Source organism: Abrus precatorius, unplaced genomic scaffold (genome assembly GCF_003935025.1).
Source record: "Abrus precatorius isolate BTA unplaced genomic scaffold, Abrus_2018 Scaffold8, whole genome shotgun sequence".
Lineage (NCBI taxonomy): Eukaryota > Viridiplantae > Streptophyta > Magnoliopsida > Fabales > Fabaceae > Abrus > Abrus precatorius.
In genome coordinates this window covers 34,153,426-34,167,055 of record NW_020874428.1, presented here as the reverse complement: position 1 = coordinate 34,167,055, position 13,630 = coordinate 34,153,426, and the positions used below count along the sequence as shown (strand labels likewise).

The 13,630-nt window shown below is 30.7% G+C and overlaps 2 protein-coding genes across 2 annotated transcripts; one reads left to right on the top strand and one right to left on the bottom strand.

The window, feature by feature from the left end:
• Nucleotides 1-5,668: 5,668 nt before the first annotated feature.
• Nucleotides 5,669-8,879, top strand: LOC113874766 (two-component response regulator ARR12-like). Its single transcript, XM_027512980.1, has 7 exons — nt 5,669-5,807; nt 6,151-6,303; nt 6,429-6,830; nt 6,944-7,020; nt 7,240-7,884; nt 7,942-8,487; nt 8,808-8,879. Exons 1-7 carry the CDS (start codon nt 5,669-5,671, stop codon nt 8,877-8,879), a joined length of 2,034 nt encoding a protein of 677 aa, XP_027368781.1.
• A 2,408-nt stretch (nt 8,880-11,287) lies between these two features.
• Nucleotides 11,288-12,171, bottom strand: LOC113846163 (50S ribosomal protein L10, chloroplastic-like). Its single transcript, XM_027474121.1, has one exon. The coding sequence runs from the start codon at nt 12,093-12,095 to the stop codon at nt 11,397-11,399; it is 699 nt and encodes a 232-aa protein (XP_027329922.1). The 5' UTR covers nt 12,096-12,171; the 3' UTR covers nt 11,288-11,396.
• Between the last annotated feature and the right edge of the window lie 1,459 nt (nt 12,172-13,630).

Sequence of the window (13,630 nt, the reverse complement as noted above, 5' to 3'; positions counted from 1 at the left end):
TCTCGCCATCAATTACAATATTTAGTCTTTCTTCTCTTTTCCAAGAGAAAAGAAAGGTGGGTCACTGGAAGCTTCAATTACAAGTGGAAACGTGGCGAGAGATCTTAAGGAAAAAGATTCATTATTCTGATTCTGAGAGAGAAAGAAAAATCATAAATATGTTGGGAGGGAGTGTGGTCTCTGTCTCAATGTGTATCCATTCATGTCTCACTTATTCAGTCAGTTTGCCACTTAGAATTAATTCCATATAAGTTCTTTTTTCTCTCTCTCACTTGTCACTTAATATTAGTTTTATTAATTATTTAATAAAAAATAATTTATCAATAATTAGGTGATGATTAATCTTGAAATTATTTTAGTTATAACAGCTGAGAGAAGTATTTTAAAAAAAAAGTACCAATTGGTTTTGATATTTTAAAATAACAAATAGTTTGAGATAAATGAAAGAGTAAACATCTAAATTTGTCCCTAAAAAAAGTTGTGAAACTCAATTTAGTCTTTTAAAAAAAAGCCATCAAATAGTCTTTAAACTTTTTCTTTGTGAGACATGTTAGTCCTTCTTTTAAAATAACTTTGTTTAACTTAACAGAGATACTTACTGATTGGGATAACCTCGTAAGCTTTTTACCTTGTAAACTGAATTTTTAAAAGCTTTTTTTTTAGCTAAAGTGTCATTTCAGTCTACATTAGAATAAGATAAAAATAAAAGCTTTAAACATTATACATTCCCTTTCAATTACATATATGATGGTTTGTAAACCCTTAAGTTAATCCAAATCTCCATGATTTGCTTATTAAATTTACTCAAATTCAGTATGAACTCCAAATTATCAAACTTTCAATCAAACATAAGCTTTTAGTTCCCAGAATTATGATTATTATTGAGGGAGATGACAACTGGACCCATCATACTAAGGTACGTTGAAGTTGGTTTGGATTCATTGTCTATTGCAAAACTGTTTTTTCTGCTGAGGTCTGTCTGAGGGTACATTGAGACTATTTAATCACATTTATTTTTTGAGGATTAAATTGAGTTTAGTAATTTTCTCAAAGATATTGGCTCAAAAATTAGTTTTTTAATAAAATATTTTACAAGATAAATGTTATTTATGTCGTCTCATCTAGTTTACATGCCCCCATAATGAAGGGATTAATGGGTCTCACAAAAAAATTTTCAAAAATTATTTTAATCAAATATTTTTAAGGACTAATTTAAGTATTTACTTCAAATTTGCACTTAGTATTGATATACACACATGTTAATAAAATAATTAGTACCTTTATTAATTAGTATAATAAAAAATTAATTTTACTAGAATACTACCCTGTTAAAAGCATTTAAGTTGTTACAGTATGATAACTAATTTTAAAGTTATTTTAGTTGTTAGTTGAAAAAAAATATTTTTAATAAATAAATATTATTAAAAAAAATCATAAATATTTTGTTGATATACTAAAGTGACAAATAATTCAAGACAAATAAAAAGTATTCGAGTGACATCTAACATGAAATAATGAGTTGTGTTTTAATGTATAAATTGGGATGATATTAATTTAAACATGCATTTTAATATTTATTTAGTATGTTTTAGGAAAATGTTTGTTTCAAAATTTATATTTATATTTATAATTTCTAAAATGTTGAGTTCAGTGTATTGTATTTGTACATCTGTTTCAATTTTTTGTGACAAGCATTTTTATCTATAGAATATTCTTAGAAGTATATATTTTCAACATTATTCTCGCCAATTCATTTCAATAGAGAGATATGGGTATATTTAATTTTCATGAAAATGATTGAAGTCTTATGAAAATGGATAATGGCTTGTTATAGTAAGTAATAAGAGTGGGAAAAAAACTCTACTTTTATAAGTATTTTTTCATATTTGATATTCTCTGGGATATGTTTTTAAATAATACAAAATACCAAATGTAAATATAATATAATTTTTTTAAATATTATTTTTAGACATCTTGTTTCTAAGAATGTAAAATCATTCTCCAAAATAAACACACACTTAATAAAGTGAGAAAAGTGAGAAGATATATTATTGTTAAAAATAAATGTAAGTTGAGATTACTTTGTAGCATTAATTTGAGCACTAACAAATAACATATGTGATATTTTAATTCTCAATCACACATATTTTAAATCTTAACCTTGTTCCACGGAAGAGGAGTGATGATCATGAATTCAATCCAATTTGTCAACTTGATCAACTTAATTTGATCCAAACTAAAAATATACAGAGTTGATTCAATTATTTGTTAGATAGGATACAAATAATTATTTATTTAGTCTGATATCAACTTACGCATTAAAGTTCAAATCACATTTCTTTCTCACTTCTTCTTCTTCTTTTTTCTATTTTTTATTAATATATATGTACAATTAAATTACACTGGAAGTTATAATTATTTTTAAGGCATCAATATATAATTTTTATTGATTTAATTGTTAAATTATAATTATATATTATTATTTTAATTATTTATGTCAATATAAAAATGTAAAAATAGAGTTTTTATTATATATATATATATATATATATATAGAGAGAGAGAGAGAGAGAGAGAGAGAGAGAGAGAGTTTTTAAAGTTTATATCAAATTTTATCATAAATTTTATGTTAAAATGAAAATTTAGAAACATATATTATTTCACTTTAAATTAAAATAATTTTTATTAAATTAAAACAAAATAAAAATTAAATTTGTAAATTTTTCTAAATTCTTGTTGAATTCATAAGTTATTTTTTTATATCTTTGATCTTTTATGCATTTTTTTTTCAACATATTACTTTTATTTGAATGACTTAATTCAAACCCCTAAACAGTAAATGACTTAACATATTTGATAAATGTTGATTTTTCTTGTTAGATTAATATGTTTATTATGATTTAAAAAATATTTACAAAAACAAAAATATTTATAAAAATATTATAACGTAAAATTTTTCATAGTTAATACCTAAACAGTATTCTAAAATATGCTAAAAATACTGTTTATAAGATTATATAAATAAAATTATTACTATAATTTAATAATTATCAATAATACAAACAGAAATTAAAAAAAACATTTAACTTCATTAGATATATTTTTTTCCTTAGCAACTTCATTTGATACTAAATTATTATAATTTTTAATATTATTTGATAATAATAATTCATTTTAAATATTAATATTATATCAATTTAATTATTCTTTAATTTTTTAAATAACCTTATTTGTCTATAAGTTTGTAGTTAAAAGTATGTTATATAAAAAAATATTTTTAATAAATTATCCTATAAAATAGTATATGACTGTCTTATTAAAAACTGAAATAAAATAAAAAAAATTATATGTAATTAATTTGTGCATTAAGGTTAGTTCATGTAACTCTATAGACTTTTTATATAATGAATTTTTTAGTATTAACTTGGATGAGTTAGAACAAAATTAATTAGAATTCACCTTTGATAGGTTGAGTGAGCTTTCATATGCAGTTAAGGTAGTGTGTATATATTAATTATTGTTCTCTTTTAAGTGACTTTGATTTAAAATATATATTTTTTTTTCCAATTTACATACTTTTTTTAAAAATTGGAATGAAAAACAAGAAACATTCTCAGGAAAAAAAAAGTTTCCTTCTAACAACATTAACCAAGGAAATGGATACCTTAAAAATGCTTAAAATCTTGGACTTTAATAAAAGAAACACTATCATTCTAGATTTTATATTTGAAAGTGTAAGTCACTCAAATTTATTAAAATTCACATTTATATACTTTAAAAATTATGAAAAAAAATACATTAATAATATTTTTTAATACAATTTTTCAACTAAAACTTTTGAGTGTTGGTTAATATTTACCTATTTCAGTTAATAAAAATTACAGACCCATATGCGATAAGTGCAAATTAAATATTATTTTTTAAAAAAATTAAATGAATAGATTGGTCTATTAGCTTTTATTTTTATTTTGTTTTAATCTTCTAATTTTTTAATTTTATTCTAGCCTTTTAACTTTTATTTTTATTTTGAATAAATCATTTTATGTTAAAAAGTTAACTTATTCTTTGTTTTTTTTTATTATATATCATTAAGCTACCACCACCACAAACTATAATCTCTCATCATTATCACACAAACACAGTTAGCAAATCATCATTATATCAATATTGCAAGTCACCACAATTAACATCTCAAGTCATTACTTGACTTACTACCGGCACAATCTATATGTGGTGTAATAATCATGTGGTGAATTTTTCACCATTTCAAATGAACCATACTTTCAAAAATCAACTCCTACAAATTTTGCTTCCTTTTACAAATCTCATTGTGAGAGTCATCACATGTATCATTGCACTACATGCAAATTGTTGGTGACAATGTTCATTGATGTTGGTTAATTATTGGTTATAATGCTTATAAGTTTCAATGAACACAAATAGTGGTTGATGATAGTTAACACAATGACAGTGACGACTATGGTTGATAGTTTCGTAAATTTAAAACTGTGCTGAGTGATATTGTATGACAAAATAAAAAAAAAAAAGAAAAAAATAGAAGAAGAAGACACAAAATGGTAAAAATGAAACAATATTTAATATAACACAAACAAAGTTGACAGAGTTAACTTAATAAAAAAAATAACTTATTTAAAACAAAAATAAAATTTAAAGAATAAAAATAAAGAAAAAAAAATAAAAGATCAAAATAAAATAAAGATAAAAGTTAATAAATCAATTTATTAATTTAATTTTTTATTATATGTTCAAGAATATACAATAAAAATTTATATGCAGTAACATTTATTAAAAATTATATAATATCATGTTATTGAATACATTATTACGTGCAGTTAAACACAGATTTCATAAAAGGAACCGTTTAATTGTAAACAAATCTCATCATAATTTCTTTGGGAGTTGACCATAATGTCTTGGTGCGGAAACTTGGGTAATTATGTGCAATTAAAGGCCATGAAACCTCAATAAAGCCGAAAACAGCATCGTACTAACATGAAAAACACATTGATCAAAACAAGGAACATGATTAAAATCCTATGCACAATTAATGTTGGGCTATATAAGAAGTGTAGGGTAGACTTTTGTGGTATTAAAATAAAAACTTGGAAACCCAAGGATTGAATCTGCTTTGTACTAGAATCAATCTCCTAGAAGGTGTAAAGGAGCAGGGTTTTTGTTCCATTGGCAGAATATAAAAAGGGTAACTAAGTTGCATTATTGTATTCAGCATTCACAACACCGATTAACAAATAATTAAAGACACAGACTTTTTCTGTTGTGTTGCAAGAAAAGGTTAAAGACAGAGAGCAGAGCAATGCCATTGGCAGCAGAGAAAGAGACTTTCACTGAAACACTAAAGAATAAAGATTTTTGTGTTTTGTATTCTTTTGGTTGAATTCAATTCAATTGAAACTTTTCGGCAGTCACTGTCATTGTCCATTTGTACAGGTTTCGTTAACCTCTCTTAACTTCCAGGCTTTTTCATCTTCGGTTTCTCTTTCTTCTTCTCGGCATTGTTTGTTTCTTGGCCCATAGAGACCCTCAAAACGAGTTTCTGTTATCAAGTTTGGAACTTTTGGCTCTGTGGTTTGTGTGTTCACTGATCAGTGCTTGATTTCTCATCTGGGTATTTTGGTTCTGGCTTAAGATGATGGTGGGAAACGGTTTGGTGAATGATGATGTCGCCGGCGACCGTTTTCCAGTGGGTATGCGTGTTCTTGCCGTTGATGACGACCGAACTTGTCTCAAAGTGTTGGAGAACCTACTTCGCCAATGCAAGTATAATGGTTCGTCACCTTTCTGTTTTATTGCATGTTTCTTCTTGTTTTTCTCTTTTCATGTGATGGATGCCATCAACATATAATTCCTGTGACAATTTTCTTTGTTATTCAGTGTTTCTTTCTTTGCAAGACTACCATGTTCTTTATTATTCTCCTAAAATTGAAAATTTTCTTTTGAAATCTTGAAATTCTTAAAAAATGGTTTTCTTGCGTTACCACATTACTGTTAAGAACTATAAAACCCGCCATTTTGATTTAGTGTTTGTTGTTGAGTGAATTGATCTACTTTGACACTCTTTTGTCTTATACTGAGTAAATCTCACTCACATCTGATTTATGGTTGTTGCAGTTACTACAACCACTCAGTCAATTAAGGCGCTAGAAATATTGAGGAAAAACAGAAACAAGTTTGACCTTGTTATCAGTGATGTGAATATGCCAGACATGGATGGGTTTAAGCTCCTTGAGCTAGTGGGACTTGAAATGGACCTACCTGTTATCAGTAAGCTCAAGCACTATTTTTCTTTACATTATTCAACTGGAGTTTTACTTCAACCTATTCCAAGATAATTGGTAAACTCTTGCTCTTTTTAATTTATTGATTTAATTTGTGTGTGTGTGATCTAGTGTTGTCAGGATATGGTGATAAAGAGAGGGTGATGAAAGGTGTTATGCATGGTGCATGTGACTATCTAATGAAACCGGTTCGAATTGAAGAGTTACAGAACATATGGCAACATGTAGTGCGAAGGAAGATTGATTGCAAGGATAAGACTAAGTTTGTAAATGAGGAGAAAGCCTGCAATATGGCTAGAGAAGGTAGTCAAGCCATTGCATCAGAAAATAATGCTGACCAGAATAAAAAACTGAGTCTTAAAAGGAAGGAACACAGTGAGGTTGAGGTAGAGGTAGAGGAAGATGATGATCAAGAGAATGAGGAACCATTAAATCAGAAGAAGCCTCGTTTAGTTTGGGCCGCTGAGTTGCATAGCAAATTTGTTGCTGCTGTTAATCAGCTGGGAATTGATAGTAAGTTTCCAATTTTTCTTTCCTTGAAAACATGGAACTTAAATGTGTATATTTGACACCTTAATATGGATGTTATTGTTACTAACACGAGGTTTCTTCAACTGTTATTGCAGAGGCATTCCCCAAGAGAATACTTGACTTGATGAATGTTGAAGGGCTTACAAGGGAAAACGTAGCAAGCCATCTGCAGGTATAAATTCTAAATTTCTTACTTATGATTGGTCCATTTGGTTTCAATTTTGGCCGCAAAGCCAAGGTTGAAGGGGCTAAGTTGCATGTTAAAAATTGAATAACGGTAATTTATTACAAATGAGGTGCTTAATGAATCAAGAACCCACCCTATTTTAATTCTAGATCCTGTGTTGTGATATTACCTAGCACGTAAGCTTGCTTTCATTTTGTATTGCAGAAATACAGACTGAGTCTCAAAAAGCCAACTCAACAGGCTAACATGGTTGTTGCATTGGGTAGTAGTGATCCTTACCTGCAGATGGGTTCATTAGAAGGATATGTAGATTTTTGCACTTCATCTAGATCAGGAAGAATGCTAAGCACCACACTACCATCATACGCATCTGGTGGAATGTTTCACAGGCTAAACACCCCATCTGGCTTGAACATGAGAGGACTTACTTCTTCTGCACTCGTTCGGCCTGTTCGGTCTCAAAACATTAACAGCAGCTCCGTAGAAACACTTGGAAACATGCAACAGTCCATGTTTTCTGCAAAACAGACCTCAAATTTATTACAAGCCATTCCAACATCAATTGAGGTTAACCAATTTCAGCAAAACAACTGTACAACTGGTATTAGGAAGTCAAGTCCAATTGATGGTTCCAGTGGATTTACAACAGTTTCCTGTGGTTTCTCAGACAGTAGAACTAATGTTAGTAATGCAAATAATTCTCTACCTGGCCTCTCAAATAATCATTTACTATTGCAAGGAAATTCCCAATCAACACACAATTCAAAAGCCTTCAGAAACCACTCTTCTCTTGGAGCTGCTTCTGTGAACACACAATCTTTTGACCCTGGCATCTGTAGTTCCTCCAAGATGTTAGATTATAATCGGTGTAACAAAAACTGGCAAACTGAAACTCAAATATCCGACTTTTCTGTCAATGCTTCTACAGTCAGTGAGGTTTTCAATAATGATCAACTACCTCAAAATAACTTAAACTTTTCATCATCCACTTTTCATAGTGGGAACAGTCCAGTTGATTTTTCTTCCACTAGTGCTATTGATGTTCCTTTGGAGGATGCTAGAGGTAAGCTGCAATACCAAGAAGGCTTACTTGGGAATATCTTAATGGCTTCATGTTACACTCAGCATCAAAGCTGGGAAGCAGATAAGGTGGTTTCCAACAAAGACACTACTTCTACCATAAATTCTCTTGTTTCTCCTAATGGAGACACAATGTCCTTGGGGCATAGTTTAGGCCAAAATAATATTGTTTGCAGCAAGAGAATTGATGCACCTTTTGTTGGCCAACTGAATGGGGTTAATCCATCAATCACACAGTCCATTGAAGAGGAGAAACTCTATTCAATGAAGTCAAATGATGCCTCCGATTTGCAGCAAATGAAGTCCCAAGAAGGACTCATTCAGAATAGTTTTGGATCCTTGGATGACATAATGAGTGAAATTGTCAAACTGGTATGATCAAATATCCTTGTAATTCTTCAATTTTTAAGAGAAAAGCAAGTTGCTTTTTTATCTTGCTTTAATCCATGTTTGGACATGCGTTGAATTCATGGTATACGTGCGTTCAAGACTCTAAAAGCTATACTATTTGTAGCGTTAATGCACGCATGTCCATGGTTAGAAAACGCCAAACCAAACACATTTATGGTTTTCTGATCGCAAGAGCATCACCAAAACTGGTTTGCTGCTGTCACATAAATTGTCATTAGATGCTTAAAGCATATAACGGTTGTTTTATTTGCATCATTCATGTAAAGCTGTTTATGATGCAGGATCAAAATGCGATGATGTTGATTGATGCAGAAATGGAATTTGATGCTTACCCTGTTGGATCATGCTTTTGATTCCTTCAGATTCAACAAGAATCCAGGAGCATCAAAATCGTTTAAGCTACTCTCCTGTTGTGGAGTCGTTTCATCGTGTAATTTCGCATTGATGTAATTTCCTGTTTCACTAATGGACATAGTAGTGCTAACTAATCTAATTTGTTCCTTCTCTTTTTCATGCTTGTAAAGTAACTGCATCAAATTCCTCCACTTTTTAATGATACTTTAAGATAAAATAAACAATAATGAGTTAACTTCTTAGTCATTGGGTTCCCTTATGATTATTCAAGTAAGTGAAAGATTTAGATGAAAATTGCTTTACGATTAATTCTTACTATAAGAAGGTGGCAAGACTGAAATGTGGTACTACTCATTTATACTAATTTCAACAAAATTCTATTTTCATGAACTACTTTATGATCACAGTGAGTAACGAATCACTTGGTCACTTTTAGGATATCATGAAGGACTCGTTCCACTCAGTATCTCAAGCTACCTATTGTTTTGTGGTACATAAAGTACAAGTAATTAAAAATGTATGCAGTTATCTTATTTGGCTGTAAACTTAGAGCTGTTAATATTTTCATCATAAAGGAGTGATTAGGACAGAATGGGAACTGTGGCATCTACATTGGTTATTCCCTAATGGTACAGTAACCCAAATGTATAGCACCATTCTGTAACCATTCTGAGATTTACATATCTGCAAGCTTTCTATTTTAAAAGATTTTTATAAGAAATAATGATAATTTTTTTATATATATTTATATACGAAAAACATAAAAAGAAAATAGTGACAATTTTATAATTAAACGTGAAAACAGAAAATGAAACAAAACATGTTAATAAAAAACAAACCACCCGTAAACTTGAAGTTTTCACTTAGCCATCTAAAAATAATTCAACAAAATGCAGCATGCCACTTTTCAATGTTTTGATATTGTTTCACAAAGGCCTTTATAACTAATGGAAACAGTAAGCACATGAGTTTTTATATCTTATTTTAATATTGGAAGCACATGCGCCTTGATAGGGAAGGGTGAAACATAAGTTGGTAACAACACATTAACATCAAACCCAAGTTGGACTTGGATCCTCTCTGACTGGCTGCATCATCCAGAAGGAGAGAGAAAGAGACAAGAGTTTCACCCAGTTATCCCATGTCTCTTCCATTCACTCGCATCGGCAAGAAGAGCCTTACACAAGAAGGAACATAAATTCCTTAATAGACAGCAATTATATAGTCATGGCATTACAGGTAGATTTGATCAGCAAGAAATAAATCTTGAATTTTTAATAAATAAAGTGCGGTTCATATGGATTCCCCAAATTCTTAACACATGGAATTGGCTGTACCTGTATGTCCCTTAATCAGAATAGCTGAAGTCCTTTACATGAATTCTCTTTCATTTTCACAAAATTTGGATGAGATTCATGTTTAATAGCATGTATGATGAGGAATCGTGCCTTATAGTTAATGGTAAGAACTAGAAGTGAGTTTCACAAATTTAACCTGGCTTTTCATTTTTTGCTAACATTTTAAGTTGTGTTACACTTGGATTTTATTGGGATCACGATCATGGAAATACAGTGCTGATTTAGCTTTAATGGTTAAATCATGAGGCAGTGAATCATGCTCAGGTAAAGCTGGTGGCAGATATTTCATATGCACCAACTGTTGGATCTTTTTTCAACTTATTTGCCGTGGATTGCTATGATATAATCCTTGTTCCAATGTAATGAATATGACTATAAGCCATGTGAAGGGGCTTGGATTATCCTTGATCCGCATGTATTGTTGCTTAGACTGGCAGGTATGAAGCACAAATCCTTGAACAATGCAGGGTGTGTTCATGTAATTGTTATATTACAGGCGATACTTCAAAAAGTATCTGGACCTTCCAGAATGTGGGGGAACATGGTAAAATGGATTCACTTTCCTATATGTTTAATCCAGTTTTCACAATTTTTACTCCATATAAATCCTCAAGACCAACTTCTCCAAATGCATCCACAACTTAAACATGCTTAAAATGTACATCGATGCCCAGAATGATTTCTAACAAGCCTCACAGAGCAAAATTATATGGCAGGTAATACAAATCGCAGCACTCCAATGATCAACGAAAAAAATACGGTTTTTCGTATGTATGCAACACAATAGAAATCAACAATTAACAAAATTTATTAGAAATTGAAGCATTTGATCGTGCATTGAATCATGTCATGTGATTTCTAATAAAGCCTTATTGTATATGGGATCTCGCTGTGTGCCCTTTGCTACATTAGAAAAACCGTAAATAATAACCAATGCATCCCTATTCCCTGCCTAACAGAAAGATTTTCCATCATTTTGCGTTTTCTCTGCATTCCTTAATTTTCCTTTTTCTTCACTCAGTGTCCGAGACAAGCAATCAAAGCACATAATCTACAATTACATAAACAGGAGAACAAAAACTCAAATTAAAATTAAAAAAAAACACAGACATATTAAATCAAAATCAAAGCAACATTAACACTTACAATAACAATCAGCTATTGAGCAACACCTTGCTCCTCAAGATTCTTAATGTGTGCCTTAAGAACCATAACAAGTTCTCTAGCAGGAGCTTGAAGAGTGCTTACAAGAGCAGAAGCAGGGGTTTTCAAAGACCCCAACAAGGTAGCATAAATCTCAGCACGTGTGGGCAAGGTTTCGAGTTTCTTGAACTCATCAGGACCATAAAACTTACCCTCAAAAACCGCACCAGTGAAATCATTGTCTTCGAGTTTCTTCTCCTTCTGGAAGTCTCTATAGGGTTTAATAGCCGCAGGTATCTCCTCGGAGTGAACGAAAAGCCACACATTCATTCCCTTCATGCAAGGCTTCAGTGTTTCCCATTCCGTTCCCTCCAAAGCCTTGAAAACCAGCGTGTTCTTCGCCACTATAAGCTTCGTCGTGTCAGGTAGAGTCTTCCGAAGCTCCTGAAACTGCTTCACAGTGAACCCTTTGTAGTTTATGCCAGCTAGTAGGTAGCAATTCTCCAATTGCTTTCTCACACTGTCCACTGTTTCTTCCTTCTTCGTGCGTGAAATTGCGGCGTGGATTGAAGGGAAGTGGCCGGTTTTGAAGGTGGGTATTGGTTTTCGCGAGGAGGGAACGTTGAATGGGTTAATGGGTCTGTTTAGGAGTTGAAAAGTTTGGGTTTTGGTGGATGGAAGAGTGAAGCTGGTTAGAGCGGCTGTCGCTTCCATGGTGATGGGAATTGAGAAGAAGTTGGCACTGTGTGTTGAAGTTGCCTTATCTTATCGTTTCCATCATTGGGTGAGGGTGGAGTGGTGCCCGAGTTTCAATTTTCGGGTATCCGTACCCGAGTTTCTTTACCAATCACGTTTGAACACTTGGCTTGTTTCAAACAAGTGATGTTGTGTAACCACTTTTCTAAAATTGTAAGGGTCTTACAATTTTTTTTATCTTCATCGTTTAGCATAATTTTCAATGTGATATATGTTAGTGACCCCTTACAAAATGTTAAATTGTCAAGTTAAGCGAGAAATAGGCATTAAAATATGTCATATTTTATTAAGAAGGGAGTGATATAATTGTTGGACTAAAGTGTAATATTAATGTCCTTTTTCTCATTTTCATTCTTACATAGTTACATTCTCAGGAACCATCAAACTAGAAAATATTATTCTTACCATCTATAATGCAACAGCTGCAGCTGAAGAGATTGTCCCTAGCCAAGGCATTTAAAGGACATAATTAGACCCCAAGAAAAAAAAAACAATAGTTGCACATTACTTCTCCACCATGGATGCAATTTTCACTTCAGAAGTGTCTTTATACTTACAATGGTTACCCAACTACAAGAAAAAGTTTTAAATGTGTCTCCCTCACTTGATTCAATACATAATCACACATTTTACCCTATACATAGAAAATCCGAAGAAAAGTGTGCCCAAATTTGCTTCAGCATTTGAAATCCTAACGATTGCTTTAATTCCACGATATCAAATCTTACCATATTTTCTTTTATATGGTAGCTTTGATGACCTTGAAGAAGAGTTTACATTAGGTCTTCTATCATTGCTTCTTGCCATGGACGCATGCATCCCTAACAAAGAAAGAAAGAAAGTCAGCAACCTCAACTATAAGATTTCCACAACCAACAACTTGTAAATGAGAATGTAAGGATGAAAATGGAGAAAGAAACATCACTTTAGTCCAACAATCATATAACTCTCTTCTTAATGAAATACAACATCATTTTGATGTTTAGAAAAATCAATATTCCATAAGCTATATCCTATTAGAAACTAAATTAAATGATGAAGATAATACGGAGAATTAACATGAGGATTAAAAATGTTAAAGACAACTATACAATACTAACAATTTTAAAGATATAATCTTCATTATAATTAACTAACTTGTATTCACATCATGATTCTTAAAATTTGTATACTTACTACACCAAAAATATAAAATAAAAGTTCATGAAATTATTAATTAAATTTTATTTCTTTTATATGCTTAGTTAGTATAGAGTTAAGGAATTAAATAAAATATCTAAATGAAAGAAAAGGAAGAAAAAAATCTGAGTTAAGTATATTTAGCAAAAACAGTACTTTAATATTTTTTATTTTGACACTTTAACTTTAAAATATATATGTTAACTAAATCATTTAAATAAGATGAAGAGAAAAATAACAATGATGATGACAATAATTAAGAAAAAAATTTAAAATAATAATTATTAGAATTAAATAAACTTAACAAAAGATTA

Bases quoted from the DNA above. Each gene is read 5' to 3' on its own strand.
- LOC113874766 (XM_027512980.1), top strand. From the start codon at position 5,669: ATGATGGTGGGAAACGGTTTGGTGAATGATGATGTCGCCGGCGACCGT. The intron at 5,808-6,150 runs GTTCGTCACCTT...TGGTTGTTGCAG, and splicing joins TCGCCAATGCAAGTATAATG to TTACTACAACCACTCAGTCA. The intron at 8,488-8,807 runs GTATGATCAAAT...TTTATGATGCAG, and splicing joins TGAGTGAAATTGTCAAACTG to GATCAAAATGCGATGATGTT.
- LOC113846163 (XM_027474121.1), bottom strand. From the start codon at position 12,095: ATGGAAGCGACAGCCGCTCTAACCAGCTTCACTCTTCCATCCACCAAA.